This window comes from Micropterus dolomieu, linkage group LG23 (genome assembly GCF_021292245.1).
Source record: "Micropterus dolomieu isolate WLL.071019.BEF.003 ecotype Adirondacks linkage group LG23, ASM2129224v1, whole genome shotgun sequence".
Taxonomy (NCBI): Eukaryota; Metazoa; Chordata; class Actinopteri; order Centrarchiformes; family Centrarchidae; genus Micropterus; species Micropterus dolomieu.
The window spans coordinates 23,984,642-24,006,260 of record NC_060172.1 but is presented as its reverse complement, the minus strand read 5'-3'; the positions used below and the strand labels follow the sequence as shown (position 1 = coordinate 24,006,260).

At 41.9% G+C, this 21,619-nt stretch overlaps 1 protein-coding gene across 5 annotated transcripts in view; it reads right to left on the bottom strand.

The window, feature by feature from the left end:
* LOC123962757 (spectrin beta chain, non-erythrocytic 1) overlaps window positions 1-21,619 on the bottom strand; it is a 53,513-nt gene that overhangs the window by 10,152 nt on the left and 21,742 nt on the right. For all 5 annotated transcript variants that reach the window (XM_046039059.1, XM_046039056.1, XM_046039057.1 and 2 more), the window contains 25 exons: window positions 11,814-11,965; window positions 11,469-11,642; window positions 11,014-11,105; window positions 10,758-10,838; window positions 9,522-9,637; window positions 9,043-9,155; window positions 8,743-8,930; window positions 8,505-8,622; window positions 8,146-8,304; window positions 7,728-8,030; window positions 6,533-6,686; window positions 6,031-6,425; window positions 5,682-5,945; window positions 5,390-5,601; window positions 4,496-4,633; window positions 4,163-4,382; window positions 3,506-4,042; window positions 2,444-2,646; window positions 2,250-2,340; window positions 1,920-2,066; window positions 1,429-1,692; window positions 988-1,212; window positions 783-872; window positions 304-582; window positions 72-202 (listed from right to left, as the gene is read on the bottom strand). In XM_046039059.1, coding sequence (XP_045895015.1) covers window positions 72-202; window positions 304-582; window positions 783-872; window positions 988-1,212; window positions 1,429-1,692; window positions 1,920-2,066; window positions 2,250-2,340; window positions 2,444-2,646; window positions 3,506-4,042; window positions 4,163-4,382; window positions 4,496-4,633; window positions 5,390-5,601; window positions 5,682-5,945; window positions 6,031-6,425; window positions 6,533-6,686; window positions 7,728-8,030; window positions 8,146-8,304; window positions 8,505-8,622; window positions 8,743-8,930; window positions 9,043-9,155; window positions 9,522-9,637; window positions 10,758-10,838; window positions 11,014-11,105; window positions 11,469-11,642; window positions 11,814-11,965 — 4,846 coding nt within the window. The remainder of the gene's footprint in view (window positions 1-71; window positions 203-303; window positions 583-782; window positions 873-987; window positions 1,213-1,428; window positions 1,693-1,919; window positions 2,067-2,249; window positions 2,341-2,443; window positions 2,647-3,505; window positions 4,043-4,162; window positions 4,383-4,495; window positions 4,634-5,389; window positions 5,602-5,681; window positions 5,946-6,030; window positions 6,426-6,532; window positions 6,687-7,727; window positions 8,031-8,145; window positions 8,305-8,504; window positions 8,623-8,742; window positions 8,931-9,042; window positions 9,156-9,521; window positions 9,638-10,757; window positions 10,839-11,013; window positions 11,106-11,468; window positions 11,643-11,813; window positions 11,966-21,619) is intronic.

Genomic DNA, 21,619 nt, shown 5'->3' with positions numbered 1-21,619 from the left:
TGCTTGTGGGTGTACAACTTCATGTTGACATGTGTCGAAACTACAACATTCAGATCTATTTGTGCTCTCACCTCTCTGGGTGTTCACTGGTGACCATGAGACGGCTGCTGTTAGCGAGCTGGTGAATGGTTTGGGCGTAATCTTCAAGTGCTTGTTCCAGGATCTGATGCTTCTTGACCATCACTAGTGCACTTTGCTCATCCTGGGAGACAAAGAGGAAATTATTAGGTTTTCTCACATAAAAGAAGATTTTAAAAGAGCAGCACTAACAGCATTTCTATGTCTTATTTTGTCTCATCTTACCTTGGCCTTTTCCTCTGACATCATGTGTAGCTCTTGCTCTCCCATCCAGGCCTCTGCCTCCGCTGCATCAGCATAGAACTGCTGGGCGCGATTGGCCTCTATTAGACGGTCATGACGCTTGTCTGTCTCTGCAATCAGCTGGTCCCAGAGGTCCCGCAGCTCAACAAGGCGCTCTTCTAGGACAGACTGTCTCTCACCATCTACCTGGCTCTGAGTTTTGCCTCGTTTATGGATGTCATCGATGCGAGGCTGGTGGCCCTGGATCTCCTTCTGCAATGTCTGATTCAGAAACAGGTGGGTCAGCAATTTCTGCCCCTTACATTGGCCTTAGGTTTAGACTCAGTGAAGATGTTTTGATAAATTAGGAATGACAATAGTTGTAGGTCGTCTATATCTTCATTTTAATTGCCCTGCATTACAGACAGTAATTAATCACTTCACCATTACATGTTTAAAATTAGATTTTCTTATCACTGTACCTGGTTCTTCTTGATTAGCAGCTGTACAGTGGGCAGGTCTTTTCCATGGTCTGTGGAGGTCGCCAGGGGCATCCTCTCTTTCACCCAGAGCTTACAAAAAAAACAGAAGAATGAATAAAACATGAGCATCAGGCAAAGCAGGATACAAAAGAAACACTTACTTAACTCCAAAACTTCTATATTTCAAATGATGCAGTCAACTCACAATTTCATCCTCCAGATCTCTGTTGAATTGATGTGCTTCTTTGGAGGCGAGTAGCTGCTGTCGCCTCAGTTTGAGAGGTTCCTGAAGGTTGGAGAAGTTGTCAGTGACACGCCTTTGCTGACCATCTACCTCAGCAAGCCCAGCATCCTCCTGGGACAGGGCCACAGCCTGAGACTGGAGAGACTGCACCTCCTTCTCTCTGACCTCCATCTGGTGCTCCAGCATCTGTACAGGGACAATACAAAGATGTAACATGTAAGAAGTTATGACATTTGGCAATCTCTACTAAAGAATGGGCCAGTTCCACCATATGCAGGATTAAGTATCCTTAAAATTAGGCACAGATAAATTTCTTGATACATGATGTTTTCTATGATATTTTATTAAACCTCTGGAATGCAGTATTTCTTGACAGCAAAGATGGCATAGATTGTGGTCTACCTGGTGCTTCTTGAGCAGGATGTTGACGCTGGTCAAATCTTTGCCATAGTCGTCGCTATACAGCTGACTCTCAAGGTTTTTCAGCCAGACATCCAGAGCCGAGCAGCTCTGTGTAAATAGCTCCGCCCGGTTAGCATCAAACAAGCACTGGGCCTTGGTGCGGGTGGTGCCCTCCAGCTCCTCCCACTGATGCTGTAGGTCCTCCAGGGTCTGCTGAACAACAGGTTTCAGCTCCGGTTTCTCCGCCACCAGCGCCTGACCCTCCTGTTGGAGACAGCAAACAAGGACAAGTTTATGGTTTATGGCTGCTTTGGCAACGAAAGTGGTGGCAGATTGTCCCCAGTATAAAGAAAAAGCAAACTAATTAAATGTTATCTAGCCTTATTGCTCAGCCTTCCCATTAACGCTCCAATCAACGGCAGCTTTTTCATGAGATTACATATGGGAAAATGTATGTTTACATATTAATGATAATATAAAAATAGCCACACCTTATCAATTTTGTCTAGCCAGTCTTTGTTGGAGGCCAGCTCTGCCATGAAGGCCTGATGTTTCTGCCACTTGCTGTGAAGGTTTCTGGCCTCATCGTAAGACATGTCCTGTGCTGTCAGCATCTTCTCATTGATCCACAACGTGAGCTACAGAAAAGCGAACAGCATTATGGAAAAAGCATTTTTAATAATAAAAATTATGAAGAAATACAAGTGATAACAAATATTCACAGTACTCTAACTTTCAAATTTGTAAACCCTTAAGCATCTTAAGCTACTCATTTATTCATAGCGCTATTATTTCATCTGATTTTAAAAATATATTTTTACCTCCTGTCCATCTTGGAGGAAGTGCTGAAGTTCACGGTTATCCTTAAGCTTTGTCAGCAATTCATTTGCAGCCTCCTTATTCTTAAGATGCCTGGAGAAAATTAAGGGGAGAGTTAAATGAGCCACACTTCAAACATTAAAAAAAAACTTACATTCATAGGGTTTTTTCTCCCATCTTTTACTTTTGCCCTAACCTTTCCTGGATGGAATCAACTTTTTCCTGGATCTTATCAGAGTTTGCATTACAGTCATTAATGAGGCGCCGTCCGGCCTCCACCACACCAGTTATCTTCTCCTCACTGGCCTCTGTGGTAGTGAGGAAATCTTCGTGTTTCTTAATGGCCTCTTCTGCTCCCTGAAGACTGGTGGGCATCTCTGTGTGGGACAGCACATACTCCTACACATAGACAAAAGGAATGTTAAATTATTAACTTTTTCAATTTATTTATGCAGTTGTCTATGTCCAATAACGTTCTTGATTTTTGCAGCATTTAAAAACAAGTACACACTGGGGATACTGAAGAATACTGAAGAATTCAAACTAAAACAAGCAACATCTTGTTAGCAACATCATAAACCATCTAAATAATATTTTAGTGCCACTTAGAACTATGACAATGGTTGGTCTTGATTTTATGACATGAAAATAGACTTAATATAGTGGTCTTAACCATACAGATCTAAGCCTACGGTTGCCTACACTGAAGTTGACTTCTCTCCTCCCTGTTGCTCTGATTTGAGAGCCAGGTGTGATGTCAACACATAACTAGGCACCAATGTTAACAAACAACCAACACCTACACAACTATAATATAAACTAATGCAGGGTAAACACTGATTTTAAACATGAGGGAAAACATCTCTGATTCTCAGAACAACATACCTGTGTTGCACTAAAATCATTGTGTGAACACTGTTTAAGTTCAACAAAGAAAAATTAAGATTGGAAACAATTTTACTACCAAAATTTAATTAATCTGATTACTTAATTTCAATTAATTGACGATGTTGCAATGTAATCAAGCACATTTTAGTCATGTAGAGAACAAATGGGAGGGGCAAGAGGGCAGATGGTCTGGTGAGAATTTGAATTAGATTTGTCACTGTTATTTTAACTTGTCCACTTAAATTATACAGTATTGTATAGTATTTCAGTTACACACAGTTATTTGGCTTTGAATTGATATATGTTTTGTGTTGCAATGAAGCCATAGTTCTCTGGCACAGACATCAATTACACAGTGTATTTTCCTAACCTGGCTGTTGAGGAAACCCTCTGCCTGCTTTGCGTCTCTCAAGAAAGTCTGGAAGTCAAAGGCTTGGGCCAAAAGACTGTGGCGGTTCTCCCACATGCGTCGCAACTCATGCCAGCCAGTGTCCAGTGCCTGGAGCCTCTGGGCCAAGAACATGTACTGGGCATCTGTCTGACCTTGGGTCACCTCTTCACCAACCGCCCGCATTTTCTCATAGTCCTCCTTGTAGTTATCCACCTCATTCTTGATACTCTCATGCTGGGCTAGCAAACTCTCAGCCTCAGGTAGAGAGGTGGGAATGTCCTCGGAGGCCACGGCTGTCTGTGTGCGGGACAGCCAGGATTGGAAGTCATCCAGATCCCTAAGGAAGCCCTGCAGTTTGCTGGCTTCGCCCAATGACTCTTCACGTCGCTTCATGGTGGCATTCAGCTCCTCCCAAACCTCTTGAATCTCTGCCAGGTGTCCTTGGATCTCTCCAGCTTGATCTGGATGTTCATTGGCCAGTTTTTCGGCCTCATTTCTCAGGTCATCCAATTTTCCCTGAAAGGACATGAAAAATTATTTAAATGCAGAAGTGATGACAAGGTACCTCAACATTAAGCCCAAAACAGTCTGTTCTGTCCCCATCCCTCACCCCTAAGTCACTACATGTGGCCATACCTGAATGGCCTCCAGGTCCCTCTCCATGCCAGTGAGCTTGCGTTGCAGTGCCATCACTCCAGCCAGGTCATTGCCCAGGCTCTGAGTAGATTCAATCACCTTGGTCTTTTCCTTCATCCAAGTTTGGATCTCATTACACTCCAAGTGGTAGTTCTGGATGTTAAGGGCCGACTCTAGGCCTTGTTTCTTTTGACCAGCCAGCTGTTCGAACTCCTTCCATCTAGAGACCACAACAAATATTAGACTAAAAATGCCAACCACAGTGCTCATTGAGAACAAATGTATTTCTGTTAAGTAGTGGATTTTACTAGGCCTTATATTTTTGGCTCTGACCTGTTGTTCAGTTGGTCTCGTGTCTGGTGGATTTGGTCTTTGCTACGGTTGTCAGAGCTCAGCAGCTGCTCGGCCACCTGGTTCACATCAGTGACACGAGCGCCTAGGTTGTTCATCTCAGGTTCAAGTGTCTCAAATCTGAAGCCATAAATAATAAAGCAGCATCAATTCACTCATTCTGAACAGTCTCATTTAGATTAGATATTTCCATAGACCTGAAAGGCTGCACCAAGGTCTGAACTGATACATTTTGATACATTCAGTTAATATTGGTTTGGTTTCACACTGCAATTCTGCGACTGCACTAAAGGACTCTCTACATGACAGACTTGCGTCCTGTCGTCATCATCTATGTCGGCAGCATCTCCCTATACTTGACATTGATTGGTTTATTAAACAGCAGGTATCTTTGACAAGAATGAATGAATAAAAAATGAACATATGCATATTTGCCACTATATTGTTATTATTATGGAATTACTACCTGCAGCACCAACTATACTGAAGGCTAGTCGCAATTAAACGTCCTCGTTTTGCGAACATTATAACATTGCCAACAGAGATGGATGGCAGATTGCTTCTATAATGGTCCTATGTTTGAAAAGATGAGCTGTCACGGGAGATTTATAATTATGTTCTTATTTCAATGCATTTCCACGAGCATTTGTTTGATTCCAGTTTATACGGCCAACGCCGTATAAATCTTCTACTTCATTTGATTTGAATTGATTCTTATGGATTGAATTGGATGGATTCTTAGTTATAATTTCAAACTGATAATTCTCATATTCAATGTCTCCAACTCTTGGTTTTGAGGGATTATAATTCAGCTATCACCACATTTCTTACAAGTCCAATCTTCTGTATTCTTCCCTTCCCTTACGCCCAGACTACCTTTGCTGCACCACTTCTAAGTCTTCCAGTTTGGTAGGGATATCCATGCCATGTAACCACTGCTCCTTTTCCTCCACCCAGAGCTGGCAGGCACCAGCTTCACTAAACATGCGGTAGAGGGCCAGGGCACCCTCCAGAGCCTGGCGCCGAGCTGCTGACAGAGACTCCAGTTCTTCATAGCTCTGCTCAATAGCAGGTACACGCCCATCCACCTACAGACAGTGAAAAACAATAATTTAGTAGTACAAACACCATGACATCATTGAAGAAGTATGAAACAAAGACCACATACCTGAGGAAAATGTACATAGGCCTGTGGCAGCGCTTGGGCCTGCTCATGCAAGGAGTCGATGAGGGGGTGGTGGCTCTGGATCTCCTCCTCTATCTCCCTCTGCTTGCGAGCTAGAGTTTGGGTGGAGAACTCATCGTGGCCTACCTCCTGACTGGACACCTGTCTAAGTGTCTCCATAATCCATGCCTCCATGTCACTGGCATCTGTTTGAAATTGCTGCAGGGCCACAGCTTCCTTAAGACTCTGCTCTCTGAGCTTCGTTGTCTGCGGAGCAGGGAGAACAAGAACAAGCAATATAGAAACATTGCTTTATACTGTACAAATACAAAGAATCGTGATCACCACCCACCTCTTCCAGATGTGTCCATTGTGCACGGATGTCTTGAATCCTCTCTGTGACCTCTGGGGCTCCAAAGTGTCCCTCATTGACCAATGCTTCTCCAGAAGCAATGCTGTTACTCAGGGGGCCATAGCGGGCTGCCATTTCATCCCTGAAAGCCTCATGTTTGCTGAGCAGGTGAAGGGCAGATGTGAGGTCACGGCCACAGTCTCCACTGGCCAGGATCTGCTCCTGCTCTCTGATCCAGGCTGCCTCCTCTCCAACATCCCACAGGAACTGCCACAGGCGGCGCGAGTCCTCTAGGCGCTCTCTGCGCTTCCCAGCAAGCTGACCAAGCTCGTCATAGGCTTGACCCAGCAGGTCAACCTTCTCACTAACCAGTCCAGGCTCACATGGTTTATAGGCTGCCAATCAGAAAAGGCATGAATACATGGCACTTAAGACACTTATGGCACAAATGGGTCAGACAAAAACTGCATGGTCTGTACAGAGAATATGTTTGAAGACTCACCCTGTTCATAGGAAGTGAAACGATTTGCAGCTCCCTGCACTGCCTTGATCCTCTCTGCCTGAGCTGAAATGTCAGCCTCTACCAGAGTGTGTTTCTGCAGAAGGTCTAACACATCGTGCAAATGTTTGCCACTGTCTGGAGACTGCAGACGACCCTAAAATTGACAGAGAACATAGTCCAGTGGAATATTTTGGCTATTTCATCTTCGAAAAACACACAAAAAACTCTTCAAGCTCTGTTTGCAATAGCATCCACAAGATAGGAAACTAGGTTTGGAATTGTGTCAATATACAGGATTTGTGAAAAGTGGCCAACATTCCTGGAAAACCCTTTTAAACAGAATAGATATTTAGAAAGTTTGAATCATAATCATTTTATTACCCATGTCTTGCACTTGGTGAAATTTTAAATGAGCACAGACCAATAATAATAGCTGACAGAAACAGAATTTCAACAACTGTACCTTCAGAACATTAACCTTAACTAACAGGGACAAATGACAGTGGAGAAAAATGCTCTAATCTGGGCCATTAGAGCAGAAAGCCATTAAACTATACATTTATATAATTATGTGGTAATGGGTGATTGAATCATATTAACAGCATTATTCCAGTTACCACTGAAAATCAACTAAACCCCAGACAAACAAACGCAGACATAAAATATATTCCCCCCCCCAGCTTTCCACCATCAAATGAAACACCTGTTTATACTAAGGAAAACCTCCCCAAATGCTAACTTTGGAACCTCAGAGTAGTACAGTACAGTCACAACATTAATGACCAATTAGAAGCTGAATATTTAGGACACCTATACAGTACATTCAATGGCAAAACATAACAGGCAATACTAAATTTCCAGACTCACGGAATCAAACGGAATTAATTTCACAGCATGTGGGAATGGAGTCACCAGATTTAACCATGTAATGGGAAAAGCACAAGTCTACGTCAGCCAATCTCAGTAAAGCCAGCAATGATAGGCAGCACAGGCCTGTGAAAAGCTAATTACTGCTGTTGCTCTGCTAAGTGCAGACACTAAAGCTGTCAAGGACATATGTGAACAACAACTGACTTAATTGAGAAAATTAGGAAATTCCTTTTTGATGATTAAAAACAAAGCCAACAGAAGGTAGGAATACAAAGCAGTAGTTCAAAATGAGTGTAAGCATGCGATGAGTTGAGTGGGTCAGTACCTTCATGTCTGCCATCCAGTCCATGATGTAGCGCATCTCCTGAAACAGTCTCTGTAAGTCACGATGGGCATTCAGTCGCTCTCTGCGTGCAGCCAGAAGCTCTTTCAGGTATTCCCACAGTCGAAGCACGTTATCCCTTCGAGCTGTTATACGCCGCACATCATGGTATGCCTCTGCTTCCAGCTCTTTGGCAACAGCCTCCACAGCAGCCACACGCTCCCAATATGCCCCAATGTCTGTCTCAATTGCCTCATGTTTACGCGTGGCAGCTTCGACTGCTCCCAAGTCGGTTCCAAAGTTGTCCTAATAACAGAAGAAAATTAGCTTATCACGGTAAAACTATTCAAGTCGAAAATAAGAATGCATCTGTAGCCACATATGTGTCTGTTTTCGTTAGTTTGAATTTTTCTTTTACTACCTGAGACACCAGCCTCTGGTTCTCACTCAGCCACGTCTCCCGCATAGCTGCTTTGCGGTCAAAACGTGCAGCGAGCATCTCCAGCTTCTCCTGGCGGATCAACTCATTTCTCAGTGCCAGCTCTCGTTCATGCTCTGCCTTTTCCAGTCGCTCCCATGCCTGACACACCAATGAAAACACTGGAATTTGGTAACATCCTGCAACTAAGATTTCAATTCTGCATACATGATGCTATTCTGCATACATGACGATAACCCTGTGGTCTAAAAATACTTTGAAGTGAACATGAACAATTTCATCTCATAACATTATGAAACATGGTTTTTGCGTTTCTAGACGAAAACTACTTCCAGCCATACCTTGTTGATGTCAGAGATGAGTTTACCCTCTCTTGGCATGTAGACTTTCTGATTGTTTGCTCTCATCTTGCTCTGGATAGTAAAGAGGAGAACCTCCAAGTTTCCTTTCTCTGTAAATCTGTGGAGACAGACACCACCTCTGTTTAAAAAACTGCATAGCTTCACACTTTGGATCCTAATGGAAAACAAGCATGTGGTCATTCACTGGGTTGTAATAATCCAGCTTTCTGCTCCTCACTTGGGGGGTTTCTCCACAGTCCGGTAGGAGTTGAAAGCCTGGAGCTGGTTCTGCACGGCATTTAGTGAGTTAGCTAGCTGCCGATCATTGAGCGTCACTATGGTCTGCTCAATCCACTGCAGCAGCTCTGAGGCCAAGGTCTCATACTTCTCTATCAGCTGATCAGCCTCAATAGCATAGTCCAGCACCTGCAACCGAGAAAGATCTGTGAATCAAAGCAACTGGTGGACATACACTCAATGTACATGTACTCAATCTCATTTTACTCAAACATCACTGTACACACACGCACACACTAACCTTGCCAATTCGTTTTCCCTCCACAGCCAGGGCTTTCATCTTGGAAAAGTAATGGTAGTAGGTCGCCACATAGGTAATGATGGACTTTTCATCAGGCTGATCAACATTCACGTCTGAAAAACAGATAGCATGATCCATCTGCACCTGAACTTTCCCCCCATTTTTTAATCTACCAACCATAAGCATCAGCATGTTCAAACAACACGGTTAAATTTGGCTGTCAAAACTGCCTGAATAAGAAGTTTAATAGGTGCCAAACTGTTACCGTGTTTGGATATGCTTTTTGTGGTGTCAGTGTAGCTGACATGAGATGTGGTGTTGTCTAAGCTAGAATTAACTCAAGTAATACTGCATACTGTAACACCCACCAATCTGTTTTGGATAACATGCCCCAGCTTAGTGCCTTAGTGGACAGTGTCAGTAAGTCAGTGTGACTTACAAAAATGCTTCATGTTTTTGCGGAGGCTTTGCCCACTCACCCTCTGGGTCCAGCAGCTTGGTAAGCCCCAGTTCTTTCTCAGCCACATTGAAAGCATTCTGGAGATTGTAGTGAGCATTGGACCTCTTCAGGTTGTCAAACTCAATCAGGTCGGATCTGCAGAGGCCAGGGAACAATTATGACTTTAATAAGATCAGATTGCAGAGGCGAGCAGGGTGCAACAAATTGGCAGACTGATATAGAATCATCTTCTTGTGGTATAGAGAAAAAATATTTTGCAGCCCACTTAAATACATATCTCTGATTACAGGCCAGAGTGCATTAAATAATCCATTGGACTTCCAATTTCCAAAAGGTGTAGTTATCTGCATGCAGACAGGCTTTTCATCTGTGCAGCAGGCAAGCTGCTCCTGCCAATTATTGCCTATTATTGCCTGAACCATGTTTTCATTTTGAGCTTAGGCATTAGAGTGGTGCATAAATGTGTGAATGAGGACAAAAATGGCTATTTTCTCATTGATGTTCAGTGACCATGTCCTGAGGTTTGTACAGTGTGCATTTAAAACTTTACTTAACAGTAAGTAAACTTAATTCACATAACATTAAGACATTACATTGCAGATACTCTAACAATGGAAAGGGTAAAAACACCTCTTTGCATATTGTAATTGCCAACAGTGGTGCCTCTTCTGTAATTTCAATAAGGGCCTGATCATGTAAATGGCATTGTCGTGGTTTACATGAATATCTCATGAGAGCAGTTAGCACTTAGGCAAGGCATTCATTGTAAAAAGCAATGCTCTCTCTGTTGTATTTAAGGCAGGTTACATCTTTCAGTTCAAATATCCATTTTAACACAAGCTATTGGTGGCACTATTACCAGCAGGGTGTGCAAGTGAGTTACCCAGCAAGGTTCTTAATAGAAAATAAGTGGGTTATTATTTCTGTGATCTAGGTCATCTTACTCCCTACTTTATTTTCATCCTTTCACATACTGCAGACTGAAGAATGGGAGGAGTAGGAGGAGACCTAAATAGAAAAGGGGATAAAAACACCCCAGAGAAGTGGGATGGTACTGTGACAGGTGTTCCTCATTTGTCAAAGAAAGAAAAAAAGAGGGAGTGAAGATGCTGAAAACCTTGATTTACAGGATGACTAAATCTAAAATCCTCACTTACAAGAAAATACCTGTTATAATTTAATATCCAAGTATATGCCTAAGAGGGGTCAGTTTTATTGAAGCAGGTAAATTAAAGTACAGGAAGAAGTCAATGACCTGTGTTTGTGCACGATGGCATTGAACGCCAGACCATCTCTCCAGCTGGTAGTGAAGTTGTGGATGTTGACATTGGGGTATCTGCAGAGGCCAAATCAGAAGTTATTAATCATTAACTCAACACAGCAAGATTCATCAGAAACCACTTCAGTAAATCCACAAATAGCATATATGGTCAAATATATCTTCAACATGTTAACAGTGTTTATCCTGTGTGATTAAGCCCTCCCTCTGTCTCTCCCTGCTCCTTTCTCACCCAGCAGTTTTCATTTGGCACCAAAGCAGCAGGGCATCTTTAGCAGATTTTTTCTCCTTGTTGTCCTCCGTCTCCACACTGATGTCCTGGATCTGTCAGAAGAGCATTCATTCAGTTAAGACTGTGCCCACATACTTTTACACAAGTTTTAGATAATTAGACCTTGCAATAGTGTTATCGTAATATATTATCTGTTAGTACATTATACCAAATTTCAGGAAGGGTTAAAAATTGACAAGTAAAGTTCATGGCTACAATATTAGCATGAATAATTATCGTGTGAATCCCATCATAGCAGCATTAACCTCTATTACCATTTTTGTGAATTTTCCTGAGGATGGACTGGGCTACATGCAGAGACCTGACATCTCAAAGCCAAACAAAGTTAAAGCAAAAAAGTTAAGCATCATGGCAGCTGCACTGAGAGGGAAACACAAAGCTACTCTAAGAGTTACCTGGAAGCGAAGGATGATGGTCCAGATGAGACCCAGGGTGAGTCGGTGATTCCCATCCACAATGTCATGTGAGCCCATGTTTTCCAGATGGACTTTTTGCTCCTTGAGAAACTGCAGGGCTTTATCAACATTCTCAAGGCAGTGGATACGCATGCGGCCCTTAGTGGGCTTTGGCTGTGGGGAGGAGAAGAAAAAGAAAGAAGACCTATGTTGAAATTAATGAACAAAAGTGAGCACAACACATGATTTTTCGCCTTCCTCCTGACTTGTGGTGGGGGTGAGGGTCATACTGAGGGCCTGTGTCAGGGTTAGGACAGGAAGAGGTGGTTTCTGTATGATACTGACCAGCTGTTCTCCTGAAAGCACTTCCAGAAGGCGGATTAGCATGCGACCATCGCGCAAGTCAGTGTACAAGTCACCAATGCGACAGGTCACTCGTCCTAAGTGAGAGTTTACCCATTTGGTAAAGGTCTTCTTCTGTACTGCTTCACGCTCATCTGCAAAGGACACAAGAAGAGAGGGGTTGAAATCACATTACACCAAGATTACTGACTGACTCTGCTGACTGAGTTAGATTGGCCTCGATATCATTACGGTCAGGGAAATAAATACTTACAAGGAATTGGTTTTCCTGTAGTTTGCAACTACTTTGATCACACTAAGAGCAGACAGGTAACAGGAAATCATCAGGACTTCAGCACGTGTCCTGAGCAGTTAATTTCACAGATAAGCTACGCGATTAAGTGCCTAGGATCACTGCATTGACAGCTTAGTGAGAGGTTTTCACTCTTCAGACCCATGTTTACTGTTGGCTCTGCTCATGTGTGCATTGCTAATTACTCTAATGATGCAAGTTTAGAAGACAGAAAGTGACAATGCAAAATTGCTCATAAAGCCAATGACATTTTGCTGTGTCTTTATAGGAGTAGGACTAAAGAAAGAATCACGATAAATTAAGCGGTAACAGCAGCTCAGACATATGGACCAGGGGAGTAAGAAGCTAATCCTGCTTCGCCACCTAACAAGGTGACCTCATTTCTAGGACACAATTTATCCATGTCGTTTAAAAACACTATTCCAGCATTGTATTTAATGCACTGCACCGAATACAAGCCCACACATAGCAACCCTGAAGCAGACCAGGGAGATCAGAGAAGGAGCTCTGAGCATTAATACTGAGTTAAATAAAACAAAGCCTACTTGCAGCAGCATGAAATTAAATATATTGGTGTTGAATATGAATGTCTTTCTTTATATTGCAAAGCCTTCATGTTTTTGTGTTCATCATTTAAAAATCCAAACCATAAATAGCCACAGTTTTAGAAAAGCTGTTTAGGTGTTTATTGCACAAAGCAATATGATAAAATCATCTTCAGTGATGTCTGGCATCCTGCACAAAGGTGCAATACACTACAATTCCTTTCCGCAATTCACTTCAGCAGCTTGGTGTAACAACATGAGCCCACAAACGACATGTTATGTGCTTTAGATATTGTGTCAAAACCAAATCAAAGATAGAAATGTAGCCTTGAGGGATCAGGAACCTGGACAACATTAACTCATTTGAATAAAAACCATCCTGTGTCACCCTTACTCTTTATCTCCATTCAGTTTAACCAAATATTTGTATTGGTACTAACATAAGCCCATCAACAAATATTTAAATGTTGCCAAAGGTCTTGGTTCTTAAGTAAAAGCCAAGGCACCTTGGTTTGTTGTCAATGTAATGTACCACTTCAACTTGGATTTCAAAAACGCATACACATACAGATTTTTCATTAGAAATACTCATGCATAGGGTAAGACTTGTAACTGTAACATTCAAATGCAACACTATCCAAAACTGAGACTTTCATCCCAAAGGCAAGGTCACGATATCTAGGCAGTTCATGTAACAGTGGGAGCTTGTGAACGCCAGCAAGTTTAATATATAGTCATTTTAAAAGAGATCCATGAGATTAAATCACAAGGTCAGGACAGCAATGGAAGAATACTAAGCCACTCCAAAAAAAAGTGAGCAATTTGAGTTGATCAAATACAGCATGTTGTGCAATCAACCACTCTACCAACGGTCGGCTAAAAAAAGAACAGATTTTGAAATTTCACACAAGCCTTTTAGGGTGGAGTAATACACCACAAGACGTAACGCTTGACCTGTTGTGAGCTGAAGATTCTTTCATGTATATACTCTACTACAGAGGTCCTCTTTTGAAATAAGTAATACAAATAACTTCTTATAATCTCTTGAACAGCAGATTGAAAGAAACTAGCTATTAATTTAACAAGTTAAAGACAGTCACAACTAATGTTTTCAAAATTTTAAATACGAGACTCAATCCTCTACAGCTGTGACCTCTATATTTTACCTCATTGTAATACATTAAAAAGGTACCCTGTAAAGTTTAGTGTCCCTGTACGGTGTTATTTTTCTTTACATATTGTTAGTCAATTTTCTACCGCCATGCTTACTAAGATGTACATGTATACCACGAGCATCAGGCCGGTGCGACACAAATTTGGCCCACACCTGTCAAGTCCCCCCGGGACTTGTTCTCCCTGTTGAGACTCACATTTCAGTGTTTTGTGGCCATATCACAGCCTCAGTGACGAAATGCCAATGCACTGTGGACCACTGCTCTATAGCAGGGCTGAGGGCAGCAGAACAACACATGGAAGCAGAAGGAGAAGAAAGCAGGACGAGCATTAAAGAGTGAAAACGTGTGCCATTGTTTTCACTGGCCTAGTAAGTCACATTTACCCGCTTGTAGCGTGAATACCCATGACAGCCTATTTGGATGTGTTCATGTAGAATACAGTAGAAAGTTAAATACCCATTTTGAAATAATAACTGGATCTCACACGACTGCAGAAGAACTTTGAGTATCATTTACTGCTTTACTCTTTTCTTGCTTGAGGGCTTGGTAACTAGGGCAAATGCGTTACAAAGAGTTCAATAGCAGATAAACCTATTTGTCGGACACACAGCACAATGAGATGGATCTACAGAGATTACCTTCTGACTATGGTGCAGACAAATGGAGTTAATAGGAGCAAAAGTACACACACGTTTTATGAAAAAGGCCCCAACAATGTGTTTTCAGATCTCCAGATTCATTACAGACATTTAACATTTTAAGACAAAAGATAGGTGGCTGTACAAAAATTATGTTAATTCAAAGCAGGTGACTGTAGTCGCGGCCTACAGGCATATTTGAAGGGCTGGAGCTGAAGCAGAAACAGGCTTCTGTTGGCTATCCCAGCCATCAGCCCTCTTCTCACCTGGATATGTGTGCTTTTCTTCAAGGGTTTACCTACACTCAAGGATATCAGACAAAAAAAGAATATTATGGCATCAAACTCAAACAGCTACTATCAGTCAAACAGCCCTGCTTTAGTTTAACAGTCGTTGGTCTTCTAAATGCTGTAACGTTCTGCTTTTAGAGGGTCTTACCATTGTATCGCAGACCTGACTCTCACTAAACCTACTTTGTTTCTCCCTCATGTGCCACACTGAACGATTATTCCATTATTTTATGAACAACAACAATCTGAAGCTGTTCAATGAGCCAGCAGAGGGGGATTATTGTGCCAGGTGAGGTACAGTGGGGACTACATTCCTACTGACGCTTGGTCATGTTGTGACAGCACCCAGCACTGAGGAGAAGCCAGTGGAATAGTGGGCAGGGGTCCTTAAGAAGAAATGCTGCAACCTTGCTGGTGCTGTACTGTTAATAACAAGGCTACCGAACAAGAGCACAAGGAAGACGCACAAGTTTGTTTTTAACAGAATGTACCTGGATGGCTGACGGTGAGAACAGATAAAGCAAACCAGGACTATGCCTCCTCTCTATTGTTAGATAGTCGCACGTCACTCAAAATACCTGGATATAAGAGTGGGAAATCCTTGGAAAGCAAGCCTATGAGTTACTAGCTAGTCTTAGGGTGCTTTCACACCTGCCTCATTTAGTTTGGTTGAATTGCACTAGAGTTCATTTTCCCCCTTGGTGCGGTTCGTTTGGGCAGGTGTGAATGCAGCAATCGCACTCGGGTGCTCACCAAAAGCAGACCGTTTTTAAACAAACTCTGGTGCAGTTCGCTTGTGGTTTATGATAGCAGAGATGTGATGGGAGCGTTATTTCCAAAGCTAAACCACTAATAAATCCATCTGCTGACTGCAAAATGTGTTCAGCGATCTTATAATTGATCTGTATAAGCCATGCCGTGTTTATGAAAATCATCTGCCAACGTAGGCTATACTTGTCAGCAGAGGTATTTTCCCTGATTAATAGGTTAAAATCTGTTAAAAAAGGAGGGAAAGTAGTACTCCGTTTACCCTGTCAGTTCATTAAGTCCATAAAACATTTGTGACAGCGATACCACAGTATACTATAGGCTAACTAGCCCCGAATTATTACTGTACATGTCCTGTTTTTAGATTATTATTCATAATAGGCTATGCGGTCGATCTGCGTTCTAACATTACTAATCATGCTTATTGTACATTTATAACTTCGTGAGCTCTTTGCGATACAGATCAGAAGCATTAAAGTGCTGCATGAACTTCTGTCAGTCACCGAGGTTTGATTTCCCCAGGTGGGTCCTGATGATGCAGGATGACAATCTCCAAAGCTATCCGATCAACAAGTTACTTGTAATGCCTTGTGCAGACTACACGACTTTCAGTGTCGGCCAATGGCCGTGCTGTTCACACTACACAACATGCCGTCTTGTGACGGGAGTCTTGAAGTCGCTGAGGTGTTCACACTATGTGACTGATCGGTGACAGGGGGTCACACACTACGCACGCTGACAAGGACTCTGTCACCCGATGCTGGTCTCCAAACCACGTTTTGTCAAGAAAACACACATGATATATGAAACGGGATATGACGCGAACCTACACACAAAACAGCTGTTGTTTGTTATTAGAAAGATAAAAATTATAAAGACAAAGAATCTGGGTGAAAGAATGGATTAGCACACGCAGGTAGCAGGGATCATCTGTGCTATAGAGAGAGCTGCAAAAGAGTTAAAAGTGTTTTTCGGTGAAAAAGTAGCTGCCTGCTCTCATTGGCTGGATGTGGATGTTGAGTCGGCTGTGTCAGAAATGTGTCGGGGAGCCGTATGATGCGTCGTTGTGTAGTTCACACATAACGACTGGCAACCGCAGCCTGACAGTCGGCGAGCTCGCCGAGCAGCAAATTGGGTGTGAAGCAGGCTTAAGTCTGTGTAACGTCATGGTTAATTCACTTGGATCGTTTGTAAAAACTGCAGTGCGAACATGAACCGGACCAGAACTAACATGCAACAGTGTATAATTTTTTTCACTTGGTCCGGACCAAATGAACCGAACTACAGGTGTGAAAGCACTCTTAGTAAGTTTACAAGTTTTGACAAAAAAAATCCCACTAGAATAACTTTCCACACCAGCCTTAAATCGTAAACAAAATTTCTCCCCACTAAAATGCCATATGCGACACAGGCCGCAAGATGTGATACAACTTGACAAGCCTGTAATCCAGCTCAAAATAGATATTGTTTTCTCTGATTATTATATGAATCCTAGCGAGTACACACTGTCAAATCAATGTTCAAATCAACCACTTTATCTTTCTGAGAGATATTTTTTCTATAATTAAAACATGCTAGAATGTTAAAACTGTCCCAAACACTAAATTTCTTCACAGTATGTGCCTGTATAGCCATATGGGACTAAACTAAATATATTCTTATTTGTATTTCACAGAAGTGGGTTGAGACTAACTGTGTGTAAGCTGGAAAAACAAGTGATTAGAATGGTCTACATGTTTTTCTCCATTGTTTACTAATGGCAGATCAGAACTAGTGGTTATAGAGATCACTGAATGTTTCAAACGCATATTTGGGCATGTCCAGTCACTCTGAACATGTTTGTCTCTGGTAGTAAGCTTTAAGTATATGTCAGGGCGGGGAAGTGTTGAAGGTACTGGGGTTTAGATTGTTGCTACTCTCCTATTTAACACCCAAACAAACTTTTGCACTGTTGATAATGATGATTATCTGCAGGTAATCTGAGCAAATATGCCGCCAGACTTAATCCTGTCGTTGTGACTCATAGTGGCTAGGATCGTGTTTGATGATAAAAGGGTGAAAGGTTCAACACACAATACGCACATATATGGAAAAGCACATCACATCTATGCATCAGAACAAGTGTCCCATTTAAGACAAATATTAAGCCTATATCAGCTGTGTCATTGTATTGAAGTCATGGTTTACCATTTAGGGTTTGACAAGTAATTTATGGGTACCTGGACACATGTGCTGCAGTATTAAAATTCATGATTTCCCATTTTTCCATGTCCCTGTATGTAACATACTTAAGTTCAGTTCAGTGGTCTCAAGTACATCAAACCATGAGTGAAAAGACATTATTGAGGTAATGAAATTCACATGAATAAAGTCACTATAGATGGCTATGGGTCTTTGCTGTTTCAATGTGTCTTTGCTGTTTCAATGTGCCAGGACATTCTTAAAAAACAGAGATACCCTGATCTCAAGGAAAGGGCAAAATAAAGTAAAATATTTATGTTGTTTTGGTTTGGTACATATTTGAAATCTACAAACACATGAGAACCCTGTACTGTTCTTGCCATAATGCAACATATTTAAAACAAAACACACCACACAGACTCTAATGTATTATCTGTCAGACAGTGAGCAATGTAATTGTGGCAGAATCTTGTTTGAGTGGAAGGCATCCTGAGTGTTTAAGACAAGACTGGGTCCTTCTGCCAATAAGACGCCATCTTTTATTGGCTTACTTTTGCTGCCAACATGCATAGCATGTGGTCATTGATGACCAATCCTCCTTTCACTAGCTCCTTCATACTGCAAAAATATACAAATACTAAATATTTAAATATATACTGCCAGCAGTGCCAGAAGTTGGATAGCTAGGACTCAACACAAAGGCAATCACTTAATCTGCTGTAAACAACAACAAAGATGATCATCACTAATTACAGAGTTGGTCCAAATTATATGTTCAATGTTCAAATTCTACTGAAGCTTCCTTTGCCTGTACATTTAAGCTCACCTCACTGAAAGAAATGTTTGCTGTGTGTTGCTGTATACACAGACTGGCCCACTACAAGATACAGGTACTGCTCATAGACTGTTTATAAAGATGGACGACACGTAGTTCTGACTGCTGCTGGTCATCATTAAGTGCTGGTAACAATCTCATCTTCTTTCATGGCATGCCCAGGCCATCCCTTCCTCCCTAGCCATTACTGGTTCCCTTAGTAGCTGGGTTGAAATGCCCTTGACTTCGTAAACTCTTGACATCTTGTCCCTCGCTCACCCCGAGCTTACGTAATGAGTGCCTCTTGTCCTCAGAAAGAATGAGTAAACTACTTCCATCAATCTGTCTGGTTTAATCTGCATTAATGACCTTCTCTTGGACATTCCTACACAGACAAGATTATGGTATGGTATTGACTTAATATCTGCCATGTATGACATATGTTTAGGTTAATCTGGATAAGAGTATAAACCAGGTATCTTTCCATTGAATCCATCCAATATATTAATATATTGTCTTCCTGAAGCAGACACAATACATAGTTGGAAAAGCCCAACGATTAAAATTTGTTTTGAGATGAGAACCTTTACAAAAAGACTTGTGTTAGTTGCTTGTAATGCTAGAATCAGACAGCTAATTGCCACTACAGTTAGCCTGAATTCTTCCAACTCAATCATTACCCCAAGATTACCGAGTAGACCCGAGGCATTAATTAAGGAATACCTTGACATCTAATCTCATATTTATCTTCATGAAGTATTTATCACACACAGTAGTAACAACAAAAAAAGGTCAGATAGTCAAACGCAGCTTGTCAGCTTTGAGGTTAGTGGTTACCATTCTTCTGAGCAGAGAGTCAACTATGGCTGCGGTGTGTGATGCTAAATGGATGTCATGAGCAATGCAAACTTTGAAGACAAACCACCTTAGAGTAGTTGCAGGAGGAGCTGGTATTTCTAAATAATGTTTCAGCAACAGGGGGGTAAAGTGATACATGATACATGATGTACACAGATATTAAAACTACTTTTGGTGAGTTCTAGAGATCAACCCGGTACAAGGAATGGCTTGACTCCAGATGTTGCCAACTGCATCTGCCTAGGCCTGACCACAGAGTCACACTGTGTATTTATCTTTCTGTATTAGTTTCAAATAAAGGTTAAAACCGCTACTACACCTTCAAAGTTAATAGCTACAGGATGTTGTACTGTAAGTAGTTTCACTGTTTGAAATTATTTAATGCAAATAATATTTCACTCTTACTTTATTTATTTCTGTAGGAAATTGAAAATGTATCCTCTGTGTTATCCATTGATGTCACATACAGAGTTGTAGTGGGCATCCCAGCACATCATCAGACCATGTGCAAAACAAAGTACGCAAAATGGCACATGCTTTGACATTTTTCTCCCTGCATAAACGGAACTGCCCTTGACTCTAGGCTAAAGTAAGGCTGTGGTAAAACCGCCACCTTGCCACATGTGGCATGAGTTATTTTTACACAGTTTGATGTACAGAAAGACAATGTGTTTTGCCAAACTAACAGGTTTGTTCATACAATGACAATAGGTGAGATCTCTCTTACCCTACTGTCCTCTTTCCCTTTCTGAAGGCAGTGAACATGCCCTTCAGGTCATGCCCCTCTGCATCATTTGCAGCTGTGGCTGATAATGGGGAAGATAGCGGAGGAGGGAATGGCCAAGGCCAATCCCATGAGAAAGGAGACAAAAGCAGACACCTCTCAGCCATAACATCTGGACACAAAAAGGGTGTGAAATGTCAACAAGACAAATTATCTTAAAGCCTCCAAAACTGCTTTGTTGTTACCCTTCCAAGCAGGAAACCGTCAATATTAGTTAAACTGTACAAACAAAAAGGCATTTTGTGTGTGTGTGTTTGTACGTATGCTGAACCCTCACCAAGGTAATGTGACTCTGAGTTACAGCTGAAGGGCACGAGAGTCAGAGCTTTCACTAAGAGTGTTAGAAATATTAAGTTACAACATTCAATTCATAGTGTTCTACTAGACTTGAAACTTGACCCAAAACACGACACTGATCTCCTCCAGTGTCAATTCAAATCCTTAAATAAAGTATAAGAACAAATATGCTTCTGACCAAGACGGCTAAGCATTCATGGAGAGAGAAAAAAACTAGCTTTAGTCACTTCTTTGTTGAGATTGAACTTTACAGACCAAAATGTCAGAACTAAATTACCTGAGGAAAAAAAGATTATAGATTGACAGTACGCAACTAGACACCACAGTGTGTAATCAGCTAATTCAGTACAAAAAACATAAGTGACAGAGTTCGTTTAGACATCTTTTCAATTTTGTGTTTTATATCTTTTATAGGCCTGCGATGGACTGGCGACCTCCAGGGTGTACCCCGCCTTTCGCCCGATGTCAGCTGGGATTGGCTCCAGCCCCCCGCTGTGCGCAGGATAAGCGGTTGATGATGGATGGATGGATAGATGGATGGATATCTTTTATAGGCAAAAAAATTGCCTATATATATTGTCTATTTGAATAAAGCCATACTGCTAATGCCTGCTGAGTGACAGTCCAAACTAAAGTCCACAGCAGATGACTCAGAGAGTGCAGGTAGGTATGACAGTGACCCTTTGAACCAGGACTCTTTAGGGCCCCTGTCCACCAAAGCGTTTTTTGCCAGCTGAAAACGCCACCTGCTGTTCTGAAAACGCCAAGTTGGGAGCGCTAGGGTGCGTTTTGGAGGCGCAATGTTCTTTTTCGAGACATTGTGGTTGCTATGATACATAATTTCCGTGGAGCGGGAGTTGCAAGTAGGGTAGCCTACTTAATTTTACTGATAATTTTACCTTTGCTCTGCATGAAGAGAAGCCTGAAACATGAGAGCACAGACTGTCCGTATGTGGGTTCATGAGATTTTGCGGGCGAGGAAACACCTCGGCGAGTAGGCACATCGCTTCGTTCACGATCGGATGTGCTTGGTGCGGTGTTTGTCCCGCCCCTCCTGCACTGTGATTGAGTGACAGTGACGAGCGCAGCGTTTTTCCCAAAGTTGAACATTTTTCAACTTTCGGCGACCGGAAAAAAACGCTCAGC